Source organism: Coregonus clupeaformis, chromosome 8 (genome assembly GCF_020615455.1).
Source record: "Coregonus clupeaformis isolate EN_2021a chromosome 8, ASM2061545v1, whole genome shotgun sequence".
NCBI lineage: Eukaryota > Metazoa > Chordata > Actinopteri > Salmoniformes > Salmonidae > Coregonus > Coregonus clupeaformis.
In genome coordinates, this window is record NC_059199.1 from 35811610 (window position 1) to 35838719 (window position 27110).

The window sequence follows — 27110 nt, forward strand, 5'->3', positions numbered from 1 at the left end:
AGTGTACTTCCATGTTACTGTGTCCACTATTGTTCATTAGTATACTACCATGTTCCTGTGTCCTCTATTGTTCATTAGTGTACTTCCATGTTACTGTGTCCACTATTGTTCATTAGTATACTACCACGTTACGTTGTCCACTACTTCGCTTTAGTATACTACCAGAGTACTGGGACCATTCTCTGTGCTTAGAGCAGTGAGCTGATGAACTGTGTATTAAGTCGGAGCTGGACAACATCACCTTGTCTCTTCAGCTCAGTGGGTCGACCGCTTTACCGGACTGACCCTGGCCTCTGACCTCTAACCCCTGATCTTGGCGGCCATCTTAAATCATGCTAAGCCAGGTCAATATTCAGGCTCAGAGAAACGCTATGTTGCTGTTGTTGTTATCACAGACATCATCCATGACATCACAGGCTCTCTGATTGGTTCTGGAACATGGGCAATGCCACCCAGTCCAAATCTGATCATGATAGAACAAACTACTTCTCTTCAGCACTGCTGTCTAGTTTCTGTTGCAATGATGCAGTTTTATTCCTTTGATAAGCACCATTGTCTCCAGTGAATACATTCTGCTTGTAGAGAATAGAGAAACTGGAACAAATCATGTGCATGGCAATGCCTTGCTCCATCTCAGATCTCCCCTACTGTGTTCACTGCGGGGTGGCAGGGTATACAATATCACAATGTGTGATAACACACTCCTCTGCTCTGCAGACAGTATTGTGATCGAGTTTATTCAGACTGTTGTGTGACAGTATGTAGTTGGTTATTAATATCCCTAAGGCTGCCATCTTTATAGAGGCTTTGTAAAGCAGTTTAGAGAGCAGGGCCGAGAGAGAGAGAGAGGCATTAAAGGGAATTATAGAATGAGTCTCAGTGACAAGAGGTTGTTGACTTCTAACCCAAAATGTGAATAATAGCTTAATGGGAGAGAGAAAGACAAAAACACTAACACACATGCACTGTTGGTAACAGTAAGAACAGTGCACTGTGGGTAACAACAGTAAGAGCAGTAACAACAGTGCAGGGTAACTGAAGCTGGTTCAACCCATCCACTGTGACTCAGTCTGATCCGTTTTTTTTGTGCCCGGCTGTCTCATGCTACAATAGCTAGCAACAAAGGGTTGGATGTCTCACCTGCCTGTCAGATCCATTGGAAATACTGACAGTTTAAATTGCCCTGAGTCATTACAACACTATAGTAGGCAGGACACGATTCGTCAAGAGATGTTCTATATAGCTAAACACTTTACATGTGGATTTACAACTAATCAATGTCTGGTTACACCAGATACCGACTGGTTTGTCAGTTATCCAACACAACACGCCATGGAGTACCACTCTTCATCTTTTCAAGCATGGTGGTGGCTGCATCATGTTATGAGTATGCTTGTCATCAGAAAGGACTAGCGAGTTGTTTAGGATAAAAATACATGGAATAGAGGCAAAATCCACAGGCAAAATCCTAGAGGAAAACCTGGTTCAGTCTGCTTTCCAACAGACACTGGGACAAGTTCACCTTTCAGCAGGACAGTAACCTAAAACACAAGGCCAAATATATACTGGAACTTACCAAGATTACATTGAATGTTCTTGAGTGGCCTAGTTACAGTTCTGACTTAAATCGGCTTGAAAATCTATGGCAACACATAAAAATAGCAGTCTAGCAATGATCAACAACCAATTTGGCAGAGCTTGAAGAATTTTTCAAAATAATAAATGTGGAAATATTGTACAATCCAGGTGTGCAAGACCTGGATTGACAGAAAGGCAGTGCGTTACTAACTTAGCATTCATTAAAACAAACAACAAGCAGCTCAATGAGCTCTACTTGGCTTCTGCTACTGAGGAGAACTGGCCTCAATAAAATCACCATAAGATGTGGAGCTTTCCAACTATGGTCACCATGGCTGAACCCTGTGTGTCCTACTTCATCCTGGGTAGTGTGGCTGGGAACAGGAGGGAAGTGGAAGGACCTCTCCAGTACTTGGCAGGGAGGGGAGGTCCTGGTGCCTGATCTCCCATCTCTGTGTCCTGCGAAGACAAACATCACCCAGATCCCAAACGCCTCCCTGGACCCACCTCCCCTCAGACACACAGGGACCCTCCCCTGCTCCCCAGGACGCTGCAGCCAAAACCATGCACCTGCACCTCCCCCTCCTCCCCTCTCTTGCTCTTGCATTGCCAGGTGTGAAAGGTCCTGGCACCTCCTCAATCAGCCACCCTGTTATAGACTGGCGTGGGCTGCAGATGCCAGGGCCAAGAAGTCGTCCTCCGCACACACTCTCCCTCTACACACACACACAATACACACTCCCCACACCAAAAGGCCTGAGCTATTGCCAAGCGCTCTGTGAGCCGGCTGCTCATTAAGGGAGGGAGAGCCTGCTTTTATTTCCTGCATGAGAACTAATGAAACCCACCAAACCACTCTAGTGAACACAGGCCTGTTGTTGACACAACGTCTGTCTACTTCTCTCCCGCTCTCCTCCATCTGTCCATCTTGTTCTCTCGCTCTCCTTTTCAGATTTGCCAGGCCTCTTAATGACCAGGTCTGCTGGACTTTTCAATAACAAGTACAGCAAGGCCAGGTACTGCAAGCTACCACATGCATGCACACACACACACACACACAGAGAGAGGAGATGTGGGTGAAAAGAGGAGGTGGAGACGAGGAGCAGAGGAAACATGCAATGGCTGGCTACACAGAGGAGGGTCTCAGTGAGAGAGATTACAGAGCTGATCTCTGTGCTATGGCTGCTGTAGTACAGAATATGTATATGAATATATAGCATTTAATGTAGCTGGGAGTGTGTGCGCGTGTGTAGCAGTGCATTTAATCCACAGTGGCTGGTCTGTTACAGGCCTGTTTGAGAGTGAAGCCCACCCAGTCGCGACCTACCAGTCTGCTCCAGTCGCTCACACCACCCCTGTTCCCCAGTCTCCTCCAGCCCACCCCAGTGTCCTCCAGTCCCTCACACCACAGTTTCCTTCGGCCCTTCCTGAGGACCAGTCTCCTGTATCTGCATTTTATTAACTGAACAAACACTTCCCAGGTGACAGTCAGCCAAGAGGTACAGAGCACCACGTCAGAGGGGAACCCTACAGGGAACAACCAAACCAACACAGGTTCAATCTAGGCACAATATTTCACTCATATACTATATAGACGGTTTTCAGAGTCTTAACCCAATCTCCACACACACACACACCAAACAGACAGCCCTCTCTCTTTACACTAGATCTGAAGAACCCATTAGAGTTCAATCACTTGAATCTCAAAGGGAGAATAAAAGGTATAAGAAGCTCATGTACCAATTTTCAATTTCCAAGTAATGGTCTTATTCTACTTTCCATGAGAATGACGGGGAGTTTCTCCTGAGGGGAGAAACTGAGTGAGAGAAGCTCTTGTAAAGCCGAGTTCTCCCAAGGCCTTTACAGATTACAAATCACTAGTACAAATTACATGGCAACAAGCCAATTGTTGTATTTGAATGCATGAACTTTTTCCTAAATTATTAATTGGAAATGCTCAACACATCTCTTAAGTCGCTAATTAAAAACGACTGAAAGAATGAACGCTGGTTAAAGAGCTCCCATTCTTCTGAATCAAACTCCTCTTTACCCTTCACTGTTGATGCTGCCATGTCCCATTACTGTAATTCCCTGATTTATCCAAACATTACTGGAGAACTGGAGAAGAGAATACAGCAGGAATGAAGTGAATTAATAAAAGACGGCAAAGGCTTTCATACATTTACTAGCATAATTGTTTATTTTTGCTTTGATCATTCTTGCTCCCCCCCACACACACACAATGAAAAAGCTCTGAGAGCACTGAATTAACAAAATGTTGATATCACCTGGATCAAAACACCTCTATGATACCTTGGCTGTACTGTAGGCCATGAAAAAAGTGCAGTACAGCTCCCCCTGACTATCACTACCTTTACTCCATTACTCTGTCTGGGTCAAAGCTGCTGATCATAGAGGGAGGGGGAGAGAGAGAGAGAGAGAGAGAGAGAGAGAGAGAGAGAGAGAGAGAGAGAGAGAGAGAGAGAGAGAGAGAGAGAGAGAGAGAGAGAGAGCGCAAGAGAGCGAGCGAGATCAGAGAGAAAGCTGAGAGAGAGATCTCTACCGAGTATAGGTTAACACCACTCACCTCTTCTTGGCAGGGCCATCCTCAGAGTATTCGCTGCTGCCATCGGTGTTCTGGAACCGCGACCCGTCAGCCTTGTGGCCCTTCTGCCCCGAGCCATTGAGCTGGCCGCGGGCATGGGAACCTACAGAGACAAGAGGACAGGCGTTAGAGACCATATCGTATACTGCTAGGACATGTTGACTGGAGAGAAACAGTGACCAAAGTAAGAGGGCTGATTTGTGTTTGGAGCCCGTCAGCTGAACAAAGTCAACAAGTCAGGACTCAGGAAAAAGGAGCAGAGCTCATAAAGACATTCCAGTCAAATGAATGAAGACAGCATTGATGAGTAGCCAAGGCAGAAAAATGAAGTGAAACCCTCTTGATCAAATGAAACAGCATTCACTGCAATTAAATAAGAAAACAGATTAATTATAATCCACTAAATCTTTGTAGGTAGTACAAAGTATCTACTACCTGGTACTGGAATTTCTAGTTGACTCACCACCCTCCCATCACATTCCTTAGGACTGATGCCTTAAAATCATGTGCCAACCCCAAACCACAACCCTAACCCCTAACTGCAGGTGTCAAAGGAACGTAATAATGGCATAAATTAGTAGCGAATGGTTGAGTTGAGCCCAGGCAGCTGAAGTCTGTGTAGAGTGCAGGTCACTACCTGACAGCAGGAGACTAGTCATAGACCCCGTCATGGCTGTAAACCGCTCTTAACATGCTCTGGTAGTATGAGTCAGACCATAGTGGTGCTCAGGGAACTGACTGGTTTAGGTTAGGTGTGCGTGTATGTGTTCTGTGCTCAGAGTTAGTAGGGTGTTCAGCTGGCAGAGAGATGCTTTAGGCCAAGTCTTTACATGCTCTCATGATTCACTCATTCAGGCATCCTTGGAGGCACGAAGTGCCACATATGCTAACAATAACCAGAGCAGTTACACTCAGACAGTGAAGTTTGTCACTCCATTGACCTGCAGGTTGTTTGGTGGAACACCTCCCTTAAGTTTACCTTTACAAAATCATCCTTTTGGCATTGAATACATTTAAAAAGAGACCAAGAACTCAAAGAAAGCATTCTCCAGATTCAGCTATACTAATCTTCATATAGCTAAATCAGTAGTCGTAGGTGACTGGGATAATATTTATACTGAACATAAACAGCCTGGTGAGGGGCCATCTTGCCTCCCTCCTCTGAGTTCTTTTACATATGTCGGTCTCACATCAGTGCCATTGTGAGGGGCCGGGCAGGGAGGAAGAGAGAGACAGGGATGCAGACTGGCAGTCATGGAGGGTGCCACACTGGGCTGGGGCCTAAACTCTTTCCCCTGGTCCCAGTGAGGCCTATCCGGCCAGGAGGATGTCGGCTGATCCGTAAGGGTCTCTAATCAGATTTTGAGAGAGAGCGAGAGGTGTGATACCGTAGCGAGCCACAGAGTGTAGCTCATTAATGGAAGGTGGAGTAATGCATACAGAAAGCCCAGATGCAGACAGAAAATATTAAACAGCCAGGAGAGTGGCATTACTTCAGCTTAATCACCTTTACAAACACAGTGACTATGACTGAATAATGCTGTTTCTAATAGAGCAAGCTTAGTGTCCACCAGCAGCCTGTAGCAATAACACTCTCTCTCACTGGTCCACTGTGTGCTGTGGCCGTCATAACTGTGGCTAGTAACAATATATGTATTTATCTCAAAGCTTGACTATGACACAGTATGATTGGGACCATAATGTGTATAAAAATAAACTATGTGTTTGTCGTTTGGGATTTTACCCCATTTGAATGAATTTTCAACCACTTCTGACAATAGAATGGGATACTAAAAGGGGAATTCTAGGAGACAACCCTACAATAGGATAACAAAAGTAGTGTTTTTAAAATGGCTGTCCCACCCACACAGTTCTGCCCACAAATCAACCCCAGACCGAAGGAGACAGAGATCCTATTTAGTAACTGTATTGTCTACTGTGAGTACTAAGAGTAGAACTAAAAGATCTACCCAATAACAAGTCTATGTGGCCTAGGGTTGTCTAGCATTCTAAGCCGCAGTCTCCTCTGGCACACGTCTACAGTGTTGGCATAGGTTAGACTCTGGCCTACTGCCCTTTGACACCACCACTATCCTTCCCACTGTCATCCTCAGAAAATACCTTAAATATATTTAAAAATTTAAATAACAAGTTTATAACAATTCCAGTGGATGTGGCAAGTGAGGATATGATCTCTCTCTCTCTCTCTCTCTCTCTCTCTCTCTCTCTCTCTCTCTCTCTCTCTCTCTCTCTCTCTCTCTCTCTCTCTCTCTCTCTCTCTCTCTCTCTCTCTCTCTCTCTCTCTCTCTCTCTCTCTCTCTCTCTCTCTCTCTCTCTCTGAGAGAAGGCCAGCCCTATGACCAAGGCACGAGACGGGACAGGACAGGACAGGGTCACTGCTATGGGGCAGACAGTCACTACCATCTCCAACGGTAACGGTTTGTAACGCAGCCACTAGTTCCATCAATACAACTGAGCTATGCCCTCTGAGAACCACGGGGGGAGCGATATGGAGAGGGAGAGAGAGATGGAGAGGAGGGCAGGGGAGCCAGAAGAAAGCTTCCTGAGCAGAAGTAACCAGAGGCCTGTTGATGTAATGATGCCTTCCATCTAGGGAGGAATCACACACACGAGAGAGAGAGAGAGAGAGAGAGGAGAAAAGGGCATCACGTAATTAGTTCAATAATGCAGAGAGAGAAAGAGGAAAAGAGAGATGGACGCCTGCCAACAGTGAGAGGTAAAGTGGTCGGGGAGATGGCATGATTGCCGGTTATGGATGGGAGATAGACAGGGCGCCAGGGATGAGGGGGGCTGACACGCTTAAGGCCTTGCAGGGTTGGTCCTTCACTCTGCTGTTGGATCCATGGGTGTCTGCAGGCAGCTAGCTCCAGACAGCCAGCCAGACACACCCCTCTAAAAGAGATCGACAAAACTGCAGAAGGAGGAGGGGGGGAGAAAAGGGGTGAGACCATCACAATAGTGGATGTTTGACTGATTTCCAAAATGGAGGAGAGTTTCAGCTGGTACAATGCAGTCTGTGTGCGACTGAGCCTGCAACCTAGATCTAAACTGAGGCTTCCCCTTGCCTGCTTGGCACGGTGTGAACTTCCAGAGGCCTTTCGCTCCCCCTCAGTCTCTGGGCTGTGTCAGTGACAGCAGAGAATAGGTTCAGAGGCCTGTGTGAAGTTCAATCTCCTAGTTGGCTGTTGGCTGGGATTTGAAACAGAGAGGAGACAGAGCAGTGTGGTTTGAAGCACAGCGAAGGTGTCAAACAAAGCAGCATCAGATAGCTCAAACCAGCCTTTATCCTGGGTATATACCACCGATACAGACACAAACAGGCACAGACTGAGCTCCCTGAGCTCCATGGACTTTATATTGCACCTGCTTAGAAACATTATCTGCAGCATCCTCTCTGTTTTATTGTGTTTACCAAAGCACCTTCACTCTGAAATAACTCCATATGAATGTGTCATTATTGACGGTGTAGGCAGTCATTGTAAATAAGAATTTGTTCTTAACTGACTTGCCTAGTTAAATAAAGGTAAAATAAATAAAAAAAAAATATTCCATCACTACTACCAGATCATTATCAGCTAGTCCACTGTAAACAACTAAACACAGAGTAGCCCATCACAGGTCTGTGAGCATTCAGACAAAAGGCAGACTGGATCAGTGTTGCAGAGAAAAGGGTCCCTGAGGAAACTCACCATTCGTGTATTTGGTTCCATCTCCAAGCTGCCTTTTCTGAGCAGTCTTGAACTCCTTCAGGGAGAGATAGAGCACCTTCCTTACATCCCTCTCCTCTGACCAGGGGATCCCATCTATGTCATCCTAAAAACACAGGACAACTGGTTAGCATTAGGATCTTACCATAACACAGCATAGTAGATGACTACATGTTAGCATAAGCATAACACGCTACATTAGCATAACATAGCAAAGCATTACAAGTAGCACAAAATGCACCATGTTTCTCACAACATAACCATGACCCACAGAAGACAGAAAGGTGATTCCTCACGAAACTAGAACAAAACCATGATATTTTGGATTTTCACAAAGTTTTATCCATATAAGGGTCCTTTGGAAGAAGCATTTGACATATTTCCTATTTATATTTGTTCATACTTACCAAAAATATAAACGCAACATGTAAAAGTGTTGGTCCCATGTTTCATGAGCTGAAATAAAATATGCCAGAGATGTTCCATACGCACAACAAGCTTATTTCTCCTGTTTGTGAGCATTTCTCCTTTGCCAAGTTAATCCATCCACCTGACAGGTGTGGCATATCAATAAGCTGATTAAACAGCATGATCATTACACAGGTGCACCTTGTTCTGTGGACAATAAAAGGCCACTAAAATGTGCAGTTTTGTCACACAACACAATGCCACAGATGTCTCAAGTTGAGGGAGTGTGCAATTGGCATGCTGACTGCAGGAATGTCCAACAGAGCCGTTGCCAGATTTGAATGTTAATTTCTCTACCAAAAACTGCCTCCAACGTCGTTTTAGAGAATTTGGCAGTACATCCAACCGGCCTCACAACTGCAGGCCACGTGTAACCACTCCAGCCCAGGACCTCCACATCCGGCTTCTTCACCTGCGAGATTGTTTGAGGAGGGGGAAGGGAGGTGCTGAGGAGTATTTCTGTCTGTAATAAAGCCCTTTTGTCAGGAAAGATTCATTCTGATTGGCTGGACCTGGCTCCCCAGTTGGTAGGCCTATGCCCTCCCAGACCCACCCATGGCTGCGCCCCTGCCCAGTCATGTGAAATCCATAGATTAGGGCCTAATGAATTTATTTCAATTGACGGATTTCCCTTTCTGAACTGTAACTCAGTAAAATCTTTGAAATTGTTGCATGGTACATTTATGTTTTTGTTCAGTATATATTCGTGAGGAATCACCCAGAACCAATAAAGCCTAATAATGAATTAATAGGGAGAATATGGCTGTCTAGTATGACAGATTCCAGTCGTTTCCTTTGGCTGACAAAGAAAGACATAGGATGTTATTGTAACCAGGGTGACAGACATCTTAAACACAGCTTCCTTTTCCTAGAGCACCATTTTATCTGACAATAACCCTTCTTCCATCTCAGTACTATTTATGGATGGACAGTCAATGAGGTCAATGTAGCGCCGATACTTAAAGCAGTACACCGCCAGGAAAGACAGAAGAATGGTATGGTGACATGGACTTCCGTTACAGTACACTAACTTTCCAACATGCTTCATTATTAAGGTCTCCAGTGTCTGAGTACAGAAATAACCTGCTTCCTACACAGAGCAGATTTACTGTATAACACTTATAACCCTGCTTCCCCTCACAGTACAGCGCTGCATCCTACACACAGTGCAGCTGTACTAGGCTACTGTTTGACGTGTAACACTACTAATGATGAGGAAATTAGATTAAAACAAGAGTGAACAAACAAGCTGGATCTCTACTGAAATAGCTGTAGGGCAATTCCATGGTAACGGAATTACTCTGACTCAGATATTTCACTTTAAAATGTATACCAAACAAAAACCATTGATTTCAAAGTTTAACTAACCATAGAACTCTATGAACAAGGACTACTTTTAAACATTTCCACTGAACATTTGACCAAAACACACAAAGTTTGGTAACAGAATAAAACTGAGGGAGATTGTACTATAATTAGGTTACCAAACTTTGCATCTGCACAGTTTTTCCAGTAAAAGTCTATTATATATTGTTTTACTGTGTAAATTCTTCAAAGTAGTCATTGTGCATAGAGTTGTGTTTTGTTTAATTTTTAAATCAATGGTTTTTCTTTGGCATACATTTTAAAGTTACTGTGGAATTGCCCTGTAGTGATCATCAGTAGTGGACATCACGGAGATATTGCATGATAATCAAAGTGTTGGTGGAGGTTAGACTGTCCATAGACTTTCTCCTCCTGATGAAACGGAGGGGTGACAGCCATGTTTCCCTGCCGACACGCTCTCGACTGTGTGTGTGTGTGGCCGATGCTGTGCACCACCACTCCGCATTACACTTAGCTTCGACTGACACAAACACACGCATACACACACAGACGCATGCACGCACCCACAGCCGACACCTCTGGCTTTGAACTCTGGGAGCTGACCAAAAATTCGCCTGAAAGTTTTTGTTGTTTTTTTCTCTTGGAGGCTGGCAGACTGCCAGAGTAATTTCCTCATCTCCCTACATGTAGTGACGCAGCGTTGGAAACTGCGGAGTGCTGGACATCATTAGCCGAGAGCCCTGAAGAGACGCAACAACCGTTTTTTTTTTTTTACAATAAAGTCAAATGTCAACAGAAAAATAACTGCGAAAGGAGTCAAAAAGGTTTTCACAACCCTCTACGGAAACAACTCAGCACTGTTAAATCTTTTAAAATGGAACTTTATTCTGCGGATCGCTGGTCTTAACAGACATGCAGCCCTGCCCATCTGCTTAGTAAGGGCTAAACCCCTCAGACTCATAACTAGGTCTCAGCTCCTCTCTAAACCCCCAGACCTCCTGTGTCATACAACACATGTTAATCGAACCAAAAATGGTATGGAAATTCAACATTGATATCGTGCCTTCGCTGTAAGTAAAGCCAGTTTTCTGTCAAATGTCACGACCGACAGACTGACTGACTGACATGGGTAGGCAGAGAGACAAGCAGAGACGCATGAGTGGGTAGTTAGGCAGGCAGCAGGCCGTTGAGGGGGCTGACTGACTGACGGAGGGATGCCAGGCCTCTTCAGAGAGGGAGAGTCGGGCTGCTGGCAGAGTAGAGTAGAGCAGAGGCGGGGCTCAGATGAGAGCTGGCACCACCACAGAGACAACACGCAGCACTGAGCTGACACCCCCCCGCCCGCTGACACCCTCCCCTCCCGCAGGGAACCCACAGCCTGCTAATGAGAGCTGGGGCCTTTGTGTCTCTACTTGAGCAGGCCGACGGGCACACAGCACGCTCTGCAACACACACACACACACACGTTTTAGGGGCCCCAAAGGGACTCAGAACACACTACCTTTTATACCACAGCGCTCCACCTTGGCAAATACTGCGAACAGAAAGACACACGGCGGATCCTCTAAACGACATCAAGAACTTCTACTCCTTTGACATTCCCACTGAGACAAGCCTGGATGGGAAAGGTGGGTAGTCCCGACCGAGACTAAAGGTGGGTAGTCGTAGACAGACGTCTGTCACAGCAGACAGAGCCACTCAACATCAGACAACACGCTGGCTCCCTCATCCCACTGTAAACACATACCAGTAGAGACTGTTAATAGAAGCCAGAAAGAAACTCCATATCAACTTGTGAACCCTTTACCATCTGGAACATCCCCAATAGGCTTCAGGAAGATGCGTAGTCTATACCTGACTGTTCTGAGGCTGCTGTTTACACTAGAAGCACTGAGCTGACCCTGTATAAATGGTTCTTTATACAGGGTTAGTACCAGGGTCTAAGCATGGACATTTGTAGATAAGTCTTAAAGGGGACACTTCACAATTTTCCAACTTCATATTCATAATCTCCAGCACCACCCCAACATGTGAAAATGGTGTGTTTCTATATTTGGTAGTTAAAAAGATAGAGAAAGATAAGTGCTTCCAATGACATTGGTGTACATCGTGTGATTGACCAATTGTGAGTAGGCATTGTCTACTAATTGGTTGGCATTGGAAACACTTCTCTATCATTTTTACTACAAAACATAGAAACGCCATTTTCACACAGTGCCTTCAGAAATTATTCATACCCCTTGACTTATTGCACATTTTGTTGTGTTACAGCCTGAATTCAAAACGGATAATTTTATTTTTCACACACACACACACACACACACAATGACAAAAGTGAAAACATGTTTTTAGAAATGTTTACTAATTTATTGAAAAATACAGAAATATCTAATTTACATAAAGTATTCACACTCCTGAGTCAATACTTTGTAGGACACCTTTCACAGCAATTAATTACAGCTGTGAGTCTTTCTGGGTAAGTCTGTAAGACTTGTGCAACATTTGACCATTATTATTTTCAAAGTGTTTCAAGCGCTGTCAAATTGGATGTAGATCATTGATAGACAACCATTCTCAGGTCTTGCCATAGATTTACAAGTAGATAAGTCCAAACTAACTCGGCCACTCAGGAACATTCACTGTCTTTTTGGTAAGCAATGCCAGCATAGATTTGTCTTTGTGTTTTAGGTAATTGTCCTGCTGAAAGGTGAATTCATCTCCCAGCATCTGGTGGAAAGCAGACCGAACCAGGTTTTCCTCTGGGATTTTGCCTGTGCTTAGCTCCATTCCATTTTTTGCAGTATTACTTTAGTGCCTTGTTGCAAATAGGATGCATGTTTTGGAATATTGTTATTTTTTACAGGCTTCCTTTTTTTTTTTCACTCTGTCAATTAGGTTGGTATTGTGGAGTAACTACAATATTGTTGATCCATCCTCAGTTATCACAGCCATTAAACTGTGTAACTGTTTTAAAGTCACCATTTCTCTACGGAAACTGAGTTTCCTTAAAAAGGAAATAAAAAAACGATTTGAGACCAAGTGAAAAAGCATCCATACACCATCCAAAGTGTAATTAACAACTTCCCATGCTCAAAGGCATATTCAATGTCTGCTTGTTTTTTACTCATCTGCCAATAGGTGCCATTCTTTGCGAGGCATTGAAAACCTCCCTGGTCTTTGTGATTGAATATGTGTTTGAAATTCAGTGCTCGACTGAGGGACATTACAGATAATTGTATGTGTGGGATACAGAGATGAGGTAGTCATTCAAAACTCATGTCAAACACTTATTGCACAGAGTGAGTCCATTAAACTTACATTTACATTTTAGTCATTTAGCAGACGCTCTTATCCAGAGCGACTTACAGTTAGTGAATATATATATATATATATATATATACACTGGCCCCCCCCTGGGAAACGAACCCACAACCCTGGCGTTGCAAACGCCATGCTCTATCAACTGAGCTACATCCCTGCCGGCCATTCCCTCCCCTACCCTGGACGACGCTGGGCCAATTGTGCACCGCCCATGAGTCTCCCGGTCGCGGCCGGCTGCGACAGAGCCTGGATTCGAACCAGGATCTCTAGTGGCACAGTTAGCACTGCGATGCAGTGCCTTAGACCACTGCGCCACTCAGGAGACATTCACTTATTTTAACTTGTTAAGAAAATATTTACTCCTGAACTTATTTAGGCTTGCCATAACAAAGGGGTTGAATACTTGACTCAACAAATGAATAAAGAAATGGAAAGCTGAAATGTCTTAACATTTCGAAAAACATTCCACCTTGACATTATGGGGTATTGGGTGTAGGCCAGTGACAAAAAAATCTCAATTTAAATCAATTTTTAATTCAGGCTGTAACAACAAAATGTGAAAAAAGTCAAGTGGTGTGAATACTTTCTGAAGGGACTGTGGTCCTCTGTAGCTCAGCTGGTAGAGCATGGCGCTTGTAACGCCAAGGTAGTGGGTTCGATCCCCGGGACCACCCATACACAAAAATGTATGCACACATGACTGTAAGTCGCTTTGGATAAAAGCGTCTGCTAAATGGCATATTATTATTATTACTGTATGTTGATGTTGGGGTGGTGCTGGAGATGAATATGAAGTAGAAAAATGGTGAAATGTCCCTTTAAGAGCAACATGAGTAGTAGTGGGACGAAGGTGGAGGTTCCTGTGGATCTTATTGAGCAGCTGGTGAGATTAAGTAGTGAGATGTTCCATGTTATCACGTCACTGCGTTGTAAACCCCTTCCCCTCTAAAACCACCTGATCCATTAAGACCAGGACTAATGTAATAACCTGCAGAGACACCAACTCCGTTTCATCTGTCAACTAACATTGCATGATGGATGGAATAAAGCTTGAATCTAGGTTGTATAAATAGAGATCAAGAGCTTGGGACTATAAAGTTCTATCTGTAAAAAGAGGATTCTGAGATAATTGGCTTTACATTTCCAAACCCTCATTGATTTGAATGGTGTCAGCAATTTTTATCTAGTATTCTTTTGAACTTACCAACATGAATTGGGGTATTTAGAGTGATATACAGGTGGAGAACATTGAACAGAACAAGGCTGTCAATAACTCAATTTTGACAAAAATGCAGATCGAACCTTATAGTCCCAATCTCTTGAGATGTCTGTGGCACTGATGTGAGACAAATGACAAAATAAAAATGTCTTGTGCGGTGAACAATTATGGAAACAAGGTCACTGCAATGAGGTATAAAAGAAGACTTGTTCTTCTAACCTACTGTGTACTGTAGGGGGATTGGCTGAACCTCCTGTGTACAGTAAGAGGATTGGCTGAGCTATTTGGTGCCGAGAGAAAGAGGAATTAAGTCCATCTAATCAAGCAGGAAGTTCACACCCCCTCATTTCACAGAAAGTGAAAAAAAAACAGACACACACTGGAGAGGGGTTGTCCCACTTTCAAAACAAAAGGAACAAGCGTGCGTTGGTTCACGTCGCAGACTAATAATAGCCTGCTGATGATGGTCTGGATCTCATCAACCAGAGAATGTGGGCCAGGAGCCAACTGAGATCAGGCTGAAATGTGTTAGTACTGTATAACACACGTCCCCCCCCCCCCCTCCCTCTCGGCTTCAAATGTATCCCAGATGCATAGCTCAGTCAGTGCTGGTGTATCTGTAACAGGATGGGTTTTCACACACAGACTTAAGCAGCACAAGAACTATTTTTCACAGCTCCTCCTCCCCCCCAACTGTTACTTAGCTTGCAGATACAAGTGACAAGCTGCAAATTAATTGGAGGTTGCAAAGCCAAAAGGATTTCACCAAGTCACCTGTTACAAAGGAGTGTTCTGGGACACAGCAGAAGTCCATTCCCGAGTGCAGGGCTGAGTCAGTCACTCAGTCCGCTCCTAGTAGGAATATTGCTGGGCTCAGACCGGGACGGAGCCGAGAGAGAACCTAGGGTTAACGGGTGTGTGAGGAGCTTAATGTCATCACCCCATTACACCTCTACCTCAGCGCATTGGAATGCCGGGCCGTATCCGTAGGGTCTCCCTTTGAACACCCTCATGCTGGGATCGACCACATTCCTGCTCCCAGTCTCAGACCCAGAGCACTTCCATCTGCACCAGCAGCATTCCTAAACATTATCCCACTTTGGAAATGTTAGGGGCTGCCAACCCCAAGGGGGAGAGAGGGTTGTTGCCTCACTTCTCCTCGCTGCATCACTGTGTGTGTGTGTGTGTGTGTGTGTCCTGCCCTCCCCTGTACCCAGTGGCCGACCATAAACACCCTGAGAGAAAACACTGTTGATCTGACACAGAGACACACTGCCAGGCGCCACAGAATGCATTTAACTGAAGGAGGGATGTGAAGAGCTTTATCATCCTGTGGCTTCTCTTCCTCTTCTCTCTCATGACACACTCACTCTGCCAGAGCTAAAGCAAGCTGAGGATGTCTAAGTGACAGACTGCCACTTCCATTCAGCCCTGTCAAGCACAAAATGCTATCAGACTAAACTGGAGCAGAAAGGAGAAAGATAATGTAACGATTTAAAGGCGCAGGAAAAGGGGGGCTGTGTGATTATTTTGACAGACAAATAAATGGCAGAGTGAATTCCAGGTTACAGGAGCTAAAGGGAGGTTCCAGGGCCCAAGCTGGACCAATGAAGCTACTTTATCAACCAGGCCGACCACCCTTGACCAGTGGTGACTGGTCAGTCCGGTCTTCACACGACTGAAGAAGAGAAACAGAGTCCACCTGATCAGAATAACAGTGTGCGTACACTGGAACTTCAGTGGATGCAGGCAGATTCAGGATATGACCCGGGGGAAGGGGGGATGGACAGGAAGTCCAAAGCCTCATTACTCCACTGGGCTGATTGAGGTGAAATGGTCTGAATCCCACTGGTGGAGATAGGATGAACACGCTAATACAGCCCGGACACAGACAGGCCAATACAGCCCGGACACAGACAGGCCAATACAGCCCGGACACAGACAGGCCAATACAGCCCGGACACAGACAGGCAAATACAGCCCAGCTAGCCAGACAGACAGACAAACCTGGTCCCAATACCCACCTTTGCAAATCATCCAGGACTGGCAGTTAACAATACATCAATAGGAACACATGTTGGTCAGCTGACATGGACGTAGTGTGGATGGGACAGAGAGAGTGGGGTGGGACAGGGTTTAGTGTGGACTCGGAGAGTAGGGTGGGGGTGGGACAGGGTTTAGTGTGTCAATGTCCACTTATTCAGCCTTAATGAAAGTGGATCAGCCGTCTCCTCAGTGAGATCCAGCCCAGAGCCCACCATGCAGCCCTGTTTACACAGGCAAAATCAAGCAGATAAGGAGTAACAGATGGTACAGTCCCCACTCACTTTCTCTTGCTCTCATCCCTCCATGTCGCCCTTCCTTCATGTGTCCATACTACTCAATATTTCTCTTCCCACAGTATACCTCTCCCCGTCCCATCCATCTCAGTGATCCCTCTCCTCTAATGGTAGTGACAGGCCTCTCCTCAGCTAGCAGCAGGGTCTGACTCACAGTGGAGAACATGGTGAATCAAAACGTCCAATCAGGATGAATACATCTGAGGGAATTACAATATTCTAATTTCTCCTGTGTTTAGGAGAGAAACATTCCACACACACACATACACACACACACACATACACAGACAGTAGTATTTCACCCACAGTCAAACAGGACCCTGAACAGCTTCACCCCCAAGCCATAAGACTGCTAAATTGTTAGTTAAATAGTTAACCAATTGCTACCCGGACTATCTGCATTGACCCTTTTTGCACAAACTCTTTTGACTCATCCCATACACTGCTGTTACGGTTTATTATCTATCCCGTTGCCTATTCATTTTATCCCTACCTATACAGTTGAAGTCAGAAGTTTACATACACTTAGGTTGGAGTCATTAAAACCAGTTTTTCAACCACTCCACACATTTCTTGTTAACAAACTATAGTTTTGGCAAGTCAGTTAGGACATCTACTTTGTGCATGACAAGTAAATTTTCTAACAAATGTTTACAGACAGATTATTTCACTTATAATTCACTGTATAACAATTCCAGTGGGTCAGAAGTTTACATACACCAAGTTGACTGTGCCTTTAAACAGCTTGGAAAATTCAGGAAAATGATGTCATGCTTTAGAAGCTTCTGAGGCTAATTGACATGATTTGAGTCAATTGAAGTTGTATCTGTGGCTGTATTTCAAGGCCTACCTTCAAACTCAGTGCCTCTTTGCTTGACATCATGGGAAAATCAAAAGAAAATCAGTCAAGATCTCAGGAAAAAAAAATTGTAGACCTCCACAAGTCTGGTTCATCCTTGGCATTAATTTCCAAACGCCTGAAAGTACCACGTTCATCTGTATAAATAAGTACGCAAGTATAAACACCATGGGACCACGCAGCCGTCATACCGCTCAGGAAGGAGACGCGTTCTGTCTCCTAGAGATCAACGTACTTTGGTGCGAAAAGTGCAAATAAATCCACAGCAAAGGACGTTGTGTAAATGCTGGAGGAAACAGGTACAAAAGTATCTATATCCACAGTAAAACGAGACCTATATCGACATAACCTGAAAGGCCGCTCAGCAAGGAAGAAGCCACTGCTCCAAAACCGCCATATAAAAGCCAGTCTACGGTTTGCAACTGCACATGGGGACAAAGATCGTACTTTTTGGAGAAATGTCCTCTGGACTGATTAAACAAAAATAGAACAGTTTGGCCATAATGACCATCGTTATGTTTGGAGGAAAAAGGGGTAGGCTTGCAAGCCGAAGAACACCATCCCAACCGTGAAGCACGGGGGTGGCAGCATCATGCTGTGGGGGTGCTTTGCTGCAGGAGGGACTGGTGCACTTCACAAAATAGATGGCATCATGAGGAAGGAAAATTATGTGGATATATTAAAGCAACATCTCAAGACATCAGTCAGGAAGTTAAAGCTTGGTTGCAAATGGGTCTTCCAAATGGACAGTGACCCTAAGCATACTTCCAAAGTTGTGGCAAAATGGCTTAAGGACAACAAAGTCAAGGTATTGGAGTGGCCATCACAAAGCCCTGACCTCAATCCTATAGAAAATGTGTGGGCAGAACTGAAAAAGCATGTGCGAGCAAGGAGGCCTACAAACCTGACTCAGTTACACCAGCTCTGTCAGGAGGAATGGGCCAAAATTCACCCAATTTATTGTGGGAAGCTTGTGGAAGGCTACCCGGAACGTGTGACCCAAGTTAAACAATTTAAAGGCAATGCTACCAAATACTAATTGAGTGTATGTAAACTTCTGACCCAATGGGAATGTGATGAAAGAAATAAAAGCTGAAATAAATAAATCATTCTCTCTACTATTATTCTGACATTTCACATTCTTAAAATAAAGTGGTGATCCTAACTGACCTAAGACAGGGAATGTTTACTAGGATTAAATGTCAGGAAGAGTTTAAATGTACAGTGGGGGAAAAAAGTATTTAGTCAGCCACCAATTGTGCAAGTTCTCCCACTTAAAAAGATGAGAGAGGCCTGTAATTTTCATCATAGGTACACGTCAACTATGACAGACAAATTGAGGAAATAAAATCCAGAAAATCACATTGTAGGATTTTTAATGAATTTATTTGCAAATTATGGTGGAAAATAAGTATTTGGTCACCTACAAACAAGCAAGATTTCTGGCTCTCACAGACCTGTAACTTCTTCTTTAAGAGGCTCCTCTGTCCTCCACTCGTTACCTGTATTAATGGCACCTGTTTGAACTTGTTATCAGTATAAAAGACACCTGTCCACAACCTCAAACAGTCACACTCCAAACTCCACTATGGCCAAGACCAAAGAGCTGTCAAAGGACACCAGAAACAAAATTGTAGACCTGCACCAGGCTGGGAAGACTGAATCTGCAATAGGTAAGCAGCTTGGTTTGAAGAAATCAACTGTGGGAGCAATTATTAGGAAATGGAAGACATACAAGACCACTGATAATCTCCCTCGATCTGGGGCTCCACGCAAGATCTCACCCCGTGGGGTCAAAATGATCACAAGAACGGTGAGCAAAAATCCCAGAACCACACGGGGGGACCTAGTGAATGACCTGCAGAGAGCTGGGACCAAAGTAACAATGCCTACCATCAGTAACACACTACGCCGCCAGGGACTCAAATCCTGCAGTGCAGACGTGTCACCCTGCTTAAGCCAGTACATGTCCAGGCCCGTCTGAAGTTTGCTAGAGTGCATTTGGATGATCCAGAAGAGGATTGGGAGAATGTCATATGCTCAAATGAAACCAAAATAGAACTTTTTGGTAAAAACTCAACTCGTTGTGTTTGGAGGACAAAGAATGCTGAGTTGCATCCAAAGAACAGCATGCCTACTGTGAAGCATGGGGGTGGAAACATCATGCTTTGGGACTGTTTTTCTGCAAAGGGACCAGGACGACTGATCTGTGTAAAGGAAAGAATGAATGGGGCCATGTATTGTGAGATTTTGAGTGAAAACCTCCTTCCATCAGCAAGGGCATTGAAGATGAAACGTGGCTGGGTCTTTCAGCATGACAATGATCCCAAACACACCGCCCGGGCAACGAAGGAGTGGCTTCGTAAGAAGCATTTCAAGGTCCTGGAGTGGCCTAGCCTGTCTTCAGATCTCAACCCCATAGAAAATCTTTGGAGGGAGTTGAAAGTCCGTGTTGCCCAGCGACAGCCCCAAAACATCACTGCTCTAGAGGAGATCTGCATGGAGGAATGGGCCAAAATACCAGCAACAGTGTGTGAAATTCTTGTGAAGACTTACAGAAAACGTTTGACCTGTGTCATTGCCAACAAAGGGTATATAACAAAGTATTGAGAAACTTTTGTTATTGACCAAATACTTATTTTCCACCATAATTTGCAAATAAATTCATTAAAAATCCTACAATGTGATTTTCTGGGGAAAAAAATCTCATTTTGTCTGTCATAGTTGACGTGTACCTATGATGAAAATTACAGGCCTCTCTCATCTTTTTAAGTGGGAGAACTTGCACAATTGGTGGCTGACTAAATACTTTTTTTCCCCACTGTATTTGGCTAAGGTGTATGTAAACTTCCGACTTCAACTGTATGTACATATCTACCTCAATTACCTCGTACCCCTGCACATTGACTCAGTACTGGTACCCCGTGTATATAGCCAAGTTATCGTTACTCATTGTGTATTTATTCCTCATGTTAATATTTTTCGATTATCTCCATTGTCTCTCTCAGCATTGTTGGAAAGCATTTCACTGTTAATCTAAACCAGTTGTTTACGAAGCATGTGATGAATAAAATGTGATTAGTCATAGGTCTAGCACACTCATCTCAGGTTTTCCCCCCCTTTGAGAACCCATTGGATGTGTGAACAGTGAATGTCTCATCTGGTTTACAGAACACTGCATGGCTTACAGAACACACGCACACCTTCCACACAGAAAGCAAAAGGCTGTATTCAAAGCGTTGGCTATCTACCCACCACAATAGTAAAGAACCTGCAGTGCTATACACACACACCCATATTTTCAATAATCTGAGAGGATTAAAATAATGTTTCTGTATTTAGAAAGATTATGTATTGTGGGTAAGAGAAAGCAGCATTGTACCTCAGTCCTGAAACAATCCTTGATCACTAAAATCAATAGGATGTTCATTACAGAGTAGCTAATGCAGAGTAGCAGAACAAAACCCTAAGAGATCAGGCTGAGCAACGCTTCCTGGGGACAGCACTGCGTGTCTCGCCGTAGCCATTGTCACCGGGTCTCACTCTGAGTCACTGAGGGAGTTCACCACAACCCTTACAATCTGAAGGAGAAGAGTAGACTCATCAAACATAGCATGCACACACATCAGCATTGTGCTAGAGCTGGAAACCAGCAGTGCACAGTGAAAGCTAGCCTGTCAGCCAGCCAGCCAGTCCCCACACCTGCGTTTGTTTGTTGCGAAGCAGGCAACACCATTTCAGGGAAACATGTCAATTCAGCAACATGTCACTACTGTTATCCACCCAGTCAAACCTGGCTTGTCTGTTACACATGTATTTTACTGTCCCTGACCTGTTGTGTACCCCCCCCCCCACCACACACAAACTGTCTCTCATTTTTCCTCTTCCCCTCTCTGTCTCCAGTGTAATGGACCAAGGTTAGTGTAACTTGTTACCTCACTGCTACACTTTGCCAGCTGGAGAGGAGCTGTGTGTGTGTGTGTGTGTGAGAGTGTGTGTGAGTGTGAGTGTGTGTGTGTGTGTGTGTGTGTGTGTGGGGGGGGTGGTACAGACCACCACAGCATGTGATTTCTCTCACACCCTCCAACTCAGAAGATGATTTTATTACAAAACAAGAGCAGACAGCTGTAGGTTCACACACACACAGAGAAATCGAATAAAAATTAGAGCGAGAGGAGGCGGCAGCAGGAGACAAACTGCAGGTCAGGAGAGAGAACAACTGTCACTGAGCAGGAGAAAGAGCTTTTAGAGGCCATTTAAAGACTCCCACTCTCTGCTCCACTCTGCTTCAGTGCCAGCCTGACTAAACCTGGGAGAGAGCCAAAGAGCCAGACAATGAGTACGTTTACATGCACAGTAATAATTTGATATTAAACCGATTATGGCAGTAGGCAGCTTATGCAACAGTCATGTAAAGACCTTATTCTGCTCATCTTAAATCGGCGTAAGGTCAAAATCGAAGTAAGCATAGGCTGATTAAAACCTGGTTTTCTGAGCAATCTTTCCAATTATTAGGACATGTAAACACCTTAAATTCGGCGTGCCAGCAGTGTATTGATCTGCGCATGTGCTAGCACCAGCCCAGTGAGCCTCCCTCTTTAGCGCGAGTGAAGTGAGTTCGGAACAACTGAATGTATGAATCTTAGAAGTAGTTTTCGCATACAAACTTTAGATGTCCGAACTCAGAATAAAATATGCTACCCAAAAATAATATGGTCGCTGTGGTAGAACGTTTATTTTGATTGGCGATTTATTAGAGTGCCATCAGGTAGCCTGATTTCGGATGTGTCCATGTAATCAGGATTATTAGCGAAACTACTATATTATTCTGACTATCCACAATAAATCGCATTATTGTGTGCATGTAACCGTACTCAATGATGCGATGATGCTGAAGCATCGACTCCAACATCCACTCCCTCCCTCTAGCCCCCTTCCTCAGATTCCCTCTCTCCTCCGACAATCTTTTTTTGTCTCCTGGGGTGAAATAAATCTTCCTGTTCTCTTACTGAAATGAATGAGCACTGAACGCTGTGGCTCCCTCCCACGTCCACCTGCCTGTCCTGGGCTTATTATTCAGCCCTGTCCCCTGGGACCCAGCTCCAAGCGCTACACTGTCCCGCCTTCTTTACACCATGCGACTCACTAAGACTGGGTTCCACTGCACCACATGTGATGTTGAGTACATGTAGTCATAGTTTAAATGGCTCCAATGGTAGTGTATGAACACTGAGGAGGTAAGGAGCATGGTAGGAACAGAAGAGAAAAGGAAAAGAAAGAGAGAGGGGTGAGAGGAGAGAGTGAGAGGAATAGCAGGAGGGGTGAACAACAATGCAGGTCCTGTGTGTCAGCCCTGGGAGCAGTATGAAAATGTATGCACTCACTAACTGTAAGTCGCTCTGGATAAATGTCTGCTAAAATGTAAATGTACATTTAGTACCTCTTCTCACAGCTAGTGGAAATACTTTCCAAACTGTTGGCAGCAGCAGTAGGGTTGGAGCCTGGATGTGTTGCAGCTAATGGCACGGAGTAGAGAGTAACAGGGGTGTCAGGACACAGGGCAGGGTGGTACAGAGCAGCACGCGGTGCGGGGGGGTAAACGATGCAGTGTTCTGGGATGCCCTCCTCAACCCAGGCACTCACTGGCCCTGTGGCACACTACTGGGCCTGAGCTCTTGGCTCTGATCGAGCGCATGTGCGCGCACATGTGCGTATTGAAGGAGGACAAACAGCTGTTTTCAGGATGAGTCAGACATCGGGAAATCTAATTAGTCAATTTGTTATTGGATAAAAACGTTGCCCCACCATAGAAACCGCAGAGCATGCTGTAATGTGTGTGAGGTCAACCCCGTCTCCCTCTAGCCCTACCACCAAGCACCGCTCAGCTCTTTCTTCATAATATCCATCAGAGCAACACATTCAGGCTCCATCCACAGTGTTTCACCGCACATTGGCCTGGTGTATTTGATAAACCTTTGCAGTGAGTTGATAGTTAAGAGGCTGTTATTATTTTATTACTGCCAGTCAGTGTGTGATGCAGGGTGAAGCGGGGTGGGGGCAGACGGTATGGGTCCTGGTAGACAATCACCTGTTTCTCTTTGGTTAACCTGTCTGAGTGATGATATTAAATTCAACCTACACACCTCACCCCAAGACTCAAACCCAGACATTTTTAGTGATGTAATTAAATTCTAACCCGCTCCTGCCTCACTTACTCACTCTGCTTCCTGTGTCCTCCTCCCCTCTCCCCAGGTCACAGAGGCTCAGTGAACCAGCCAGATCCTGTGGAGTACCTCAGCCCTGTAAAACCACAGATGTGTGCTGCATCCGCCTCACACACACACACAATCTCTCAGCAAAGGCCTCCATTCTCCTCTAGCTCCATATGGGCTTGCATTAATTGTGAGCGACAGGGGTCAGCTTGAACATATGTCGACCCTGACACACTTCACTTCCTAGAGGGATTCTGCTGCAGAACAGAACCACGTTGGCCATGGAGACTGACTGCTGGGGGACCGACCAACAAAATGGCTGCTCTTTCCCAACTAACACAGAGAACCCGTGTACTGTGAGCTTTTTATTTAATTTTGAGGCTTCAGAACAACAGTGTATTGAGACATCATGGTCAAAACAGTCAGCCAGCAGCACCAGTCTGTCAAAATAGTCAGCCAGCACCAGCTTGTCAAAAGCAGATTCACAGTAGAGTGATGACTATCTCAGTTTACCATTAGGTTAGCAGCAGTATGGCTATAACTACAAAGGGAAACCCAGCCGCGAGCTGCCCAGTGACGCGAGCCTACCAGACGAGCTAAATGCCTTTTATGCTCGCTTCGAGGCAAGCAACACTGAAGCATGCATGATAGCACCAGCTGTTCCGGACGACTGTGTGATCACGTTCTCCGTAGCCGATGTGAGCAAGACCTTTAAAACAGGTCAACATTCACAAAGCCGCGGGGCCAGACAGATTACAAGGATGTGTACTCCGAGCATGTGCGGAACAACTGGCAAGTGTCTTCACTGACATTTTCAACCTCTCCCTGACCAAGTCATTAATACCTACATGTTTCAAGCAGACCACCATAGTCCCTGTGCCCAAGAACGTGAAGGTAACCTGCCTAAATGACTACCGCCCTGTAGCGCTCACATCGGTAGCCATGAAGTGCTTTGAAAGGCTGGTAATGGCTCACATCAACGCCATCATCCCAGAAACCCTAGATCCAATTCGCATACCGCCCCAACAGATCCACAGATGACGCAATCTCAATCGCACTCCACACTGCCCTTTCCCACCTGGACAAAAGGAACACATATGTGACAATGCTGTTCATTGACAACAGCTCAGCGTTCAACACCATAGTGCCCATAAAGCTCATCACTAAGCTAAGGACCCTGGGACTAAACAACTCACTCTGCAACTGGATCCAGGACTTTCTGACGGGTGGCCCCCAGGTGGTAAGGGTAGGAAACAACACATCTGCCACGCTGATCCTCAACACCAGGGACCCTCAAGGGTGCGTGCTCAGTCCCCTCCTGTACTCCTTGTTCCCCCATGACTGCGTGGCCAAGTACGTCTCCAACACTATCATTAAGTTTGCTGACGACACAACAGTGGTAGGCCTGATCACCGACAACGATGAGACAGCCTATAGGGAGGAGGTCAGAGACATGGCAGTGTGGTGCCAGGACAATAACCTCTCCCTCAATGTGAGCAAGACAAAGGAAATGATCGTGGACTACAGGAAAAGGAGGGCCGAACAGGTCTCCATTAACATCGACGGGGCTGTAGTGGAGCGGGTCTAGAGTTAAGTTCCTTGGTGTCCACATCACCAACGAACTATCATGGTCCAAACACACCAAGACAGTCGTGAAGAGGGCACGACAAGAGCTTTTCCCCCTCAGGAGACTGAAAAGATTTTACATGGGTCCTCAAAAAGTTCTACAGCTGCACCATCGAGAGCATCCTGACCGGTTGTATCACTGTAAGGCGTTACAGAGGGTAGTGCGTACGGCCCAATACATCACTGGGGCCAAACTTCCTGCCATCCAGGACCTACATATTAGGCGGTGTCAGAGGAAGGCCAAAAAAATCCTTAACAGCTTCTACCTCCAAGCTATAAGATATAGATCTCATTCCGTCAGTAGAGGATGCCTGGTTGTTCTTTAAAAGTAATTTCCTCTCAATCTTAAATAAACATGCCCCATTCAAAAAATACAGAACTAAGAACAGATATAGCCCCTGGTTCTCCTCAGACTTGACTGCCCTTGACCAGCACAAAAACATCCTGTGGCGTACTGCATTAGCATCAAATAGCCCCCGCGATATGCAACTTTTCAGGGAAGTTAGGAACCAATATACACAAGCAGTTAGGAAAGCAAAGGCTAACTTTTTTCAAACAGAAATTTGCATCCTGTAGCACTAACTCCAAAAAGTTTTGGGACACTGTAAAGTCCATGGAAAATAAGAGCACTTCCTCCCAGCTGCCCACTGCACTGAGGCTAGGAAACACTATCACCACCGATAAATCTACAATAATCGAGAATTTCAACAAGCATTTTGCTACGGCTGGCCATGCTTTCCACCTGGCTACCACTACCCCGGCCACCAGCTCTGCACCCTCCGCTGCAACTTGCCCATGCCCCCCGCTTCTCCTTCACACAAATCCAGACAGCTGATGTTCTGAAAGAGCTGCAAAATCTGGACCCCCTACAAATCATCTGGGCTAGACAATCTGGACCCTTTCTTTCTAAAACTAGCCGCCGAAATTGTCGCAACCCCTATTACTAGCCTGTCCAACCTCTCTTTCGTAACGTCTGAGATCCCCAGAGATTGGAAAGCTGCCGCGGTCATCCCCCTCTTCAAAGTGGGTGACACTCTAGATCCAAACGGTTACAGACCCATATCCATCCTGCCCTGCCTTTCAAAAGTTTTTGAAAGCCAAGTCAACAAACAGATCACCGACCATTTCGAATCCCACCGTACCTTCTCCGCTATGCAATCCGGTTTCCGAGCTGGTCATGGGTGCACTTCAGCCACGCTCAAGGTCCTAAACGATATTATAACCGCGATCGATAATAGACAGTACTGTGCAGCCGTTTTCATTGACCTGGCCAAGGCTTTCGACTCTGTCAACCACCGCATTCTTATTGGCAGACTAAATAGCCTTGGTTTCTCAAATGACTGCCTCACCTGGTTCACCAACTACTTCTCAGATAGAGTTCAATGTGTCAAATCGGAGGGCCTGTTGTCTGGACCTATGGCAGTCTCTATGGGGGTGCCACAGGGTTCAATTCTTGGGCCGACTCTTTTCTCCGTGTATATCAATGACGTCGCTCTTGCTGCTGGTGACTCTCAGATCCACCTCTACGCAGACGACACCATTTTGTATACATCTGGCCCTTCATTGGACACTGTGTTAACAAACCTCCAAACGAGCTTCAATGCCATACAACACTCCTTCAGTAGCCTCCAACTGCTCTTAAACACTAGTAAAACTAAATGCATGCTCTTCAACCGAACGCTGCTTGCACCCGCCCACCCGACTAGAATCACTACTCTCGACGGGTCTGACCTAGAGTATGTGGACAACTACAAATATCTAGGTGTCTGGTTAGACTGTAAACTCTCCTTCCAGACTCACATTAAGAATCTCCAATCCAAAGTTAAATC

The 27110-nt window shown here is 45.2% G+C and overlaps 1 protein-coding gene across 2 annotated transcripts in view; it reads right to left on the minus strand.

Moving 5' to 3' along the window:
- LOC121571968 (protein Jumonji) overlaps positions 1-27110 on the minus strand; it is an 89483-nt gene that overhangs the window by 32627 nt on the left and 29746 nt on the right. For both annotated transcript variants that reach the window (XM_041883779.2, XM_041883778.2), the window contains exons 2-3: positions 7894-8017; positions 4166-4286 (exon numbers count right to left, since the gene is read on the minus strand). In XM_041883779.2, coding sequence (XP_041739713.1) covers positions 4166-4286; positions 7894-8017 — 245 coding nt within the window. The remainder of the gene's footprint in view (positions 1-4165; positions 4287-7893; positions 8018-27110) is intronic.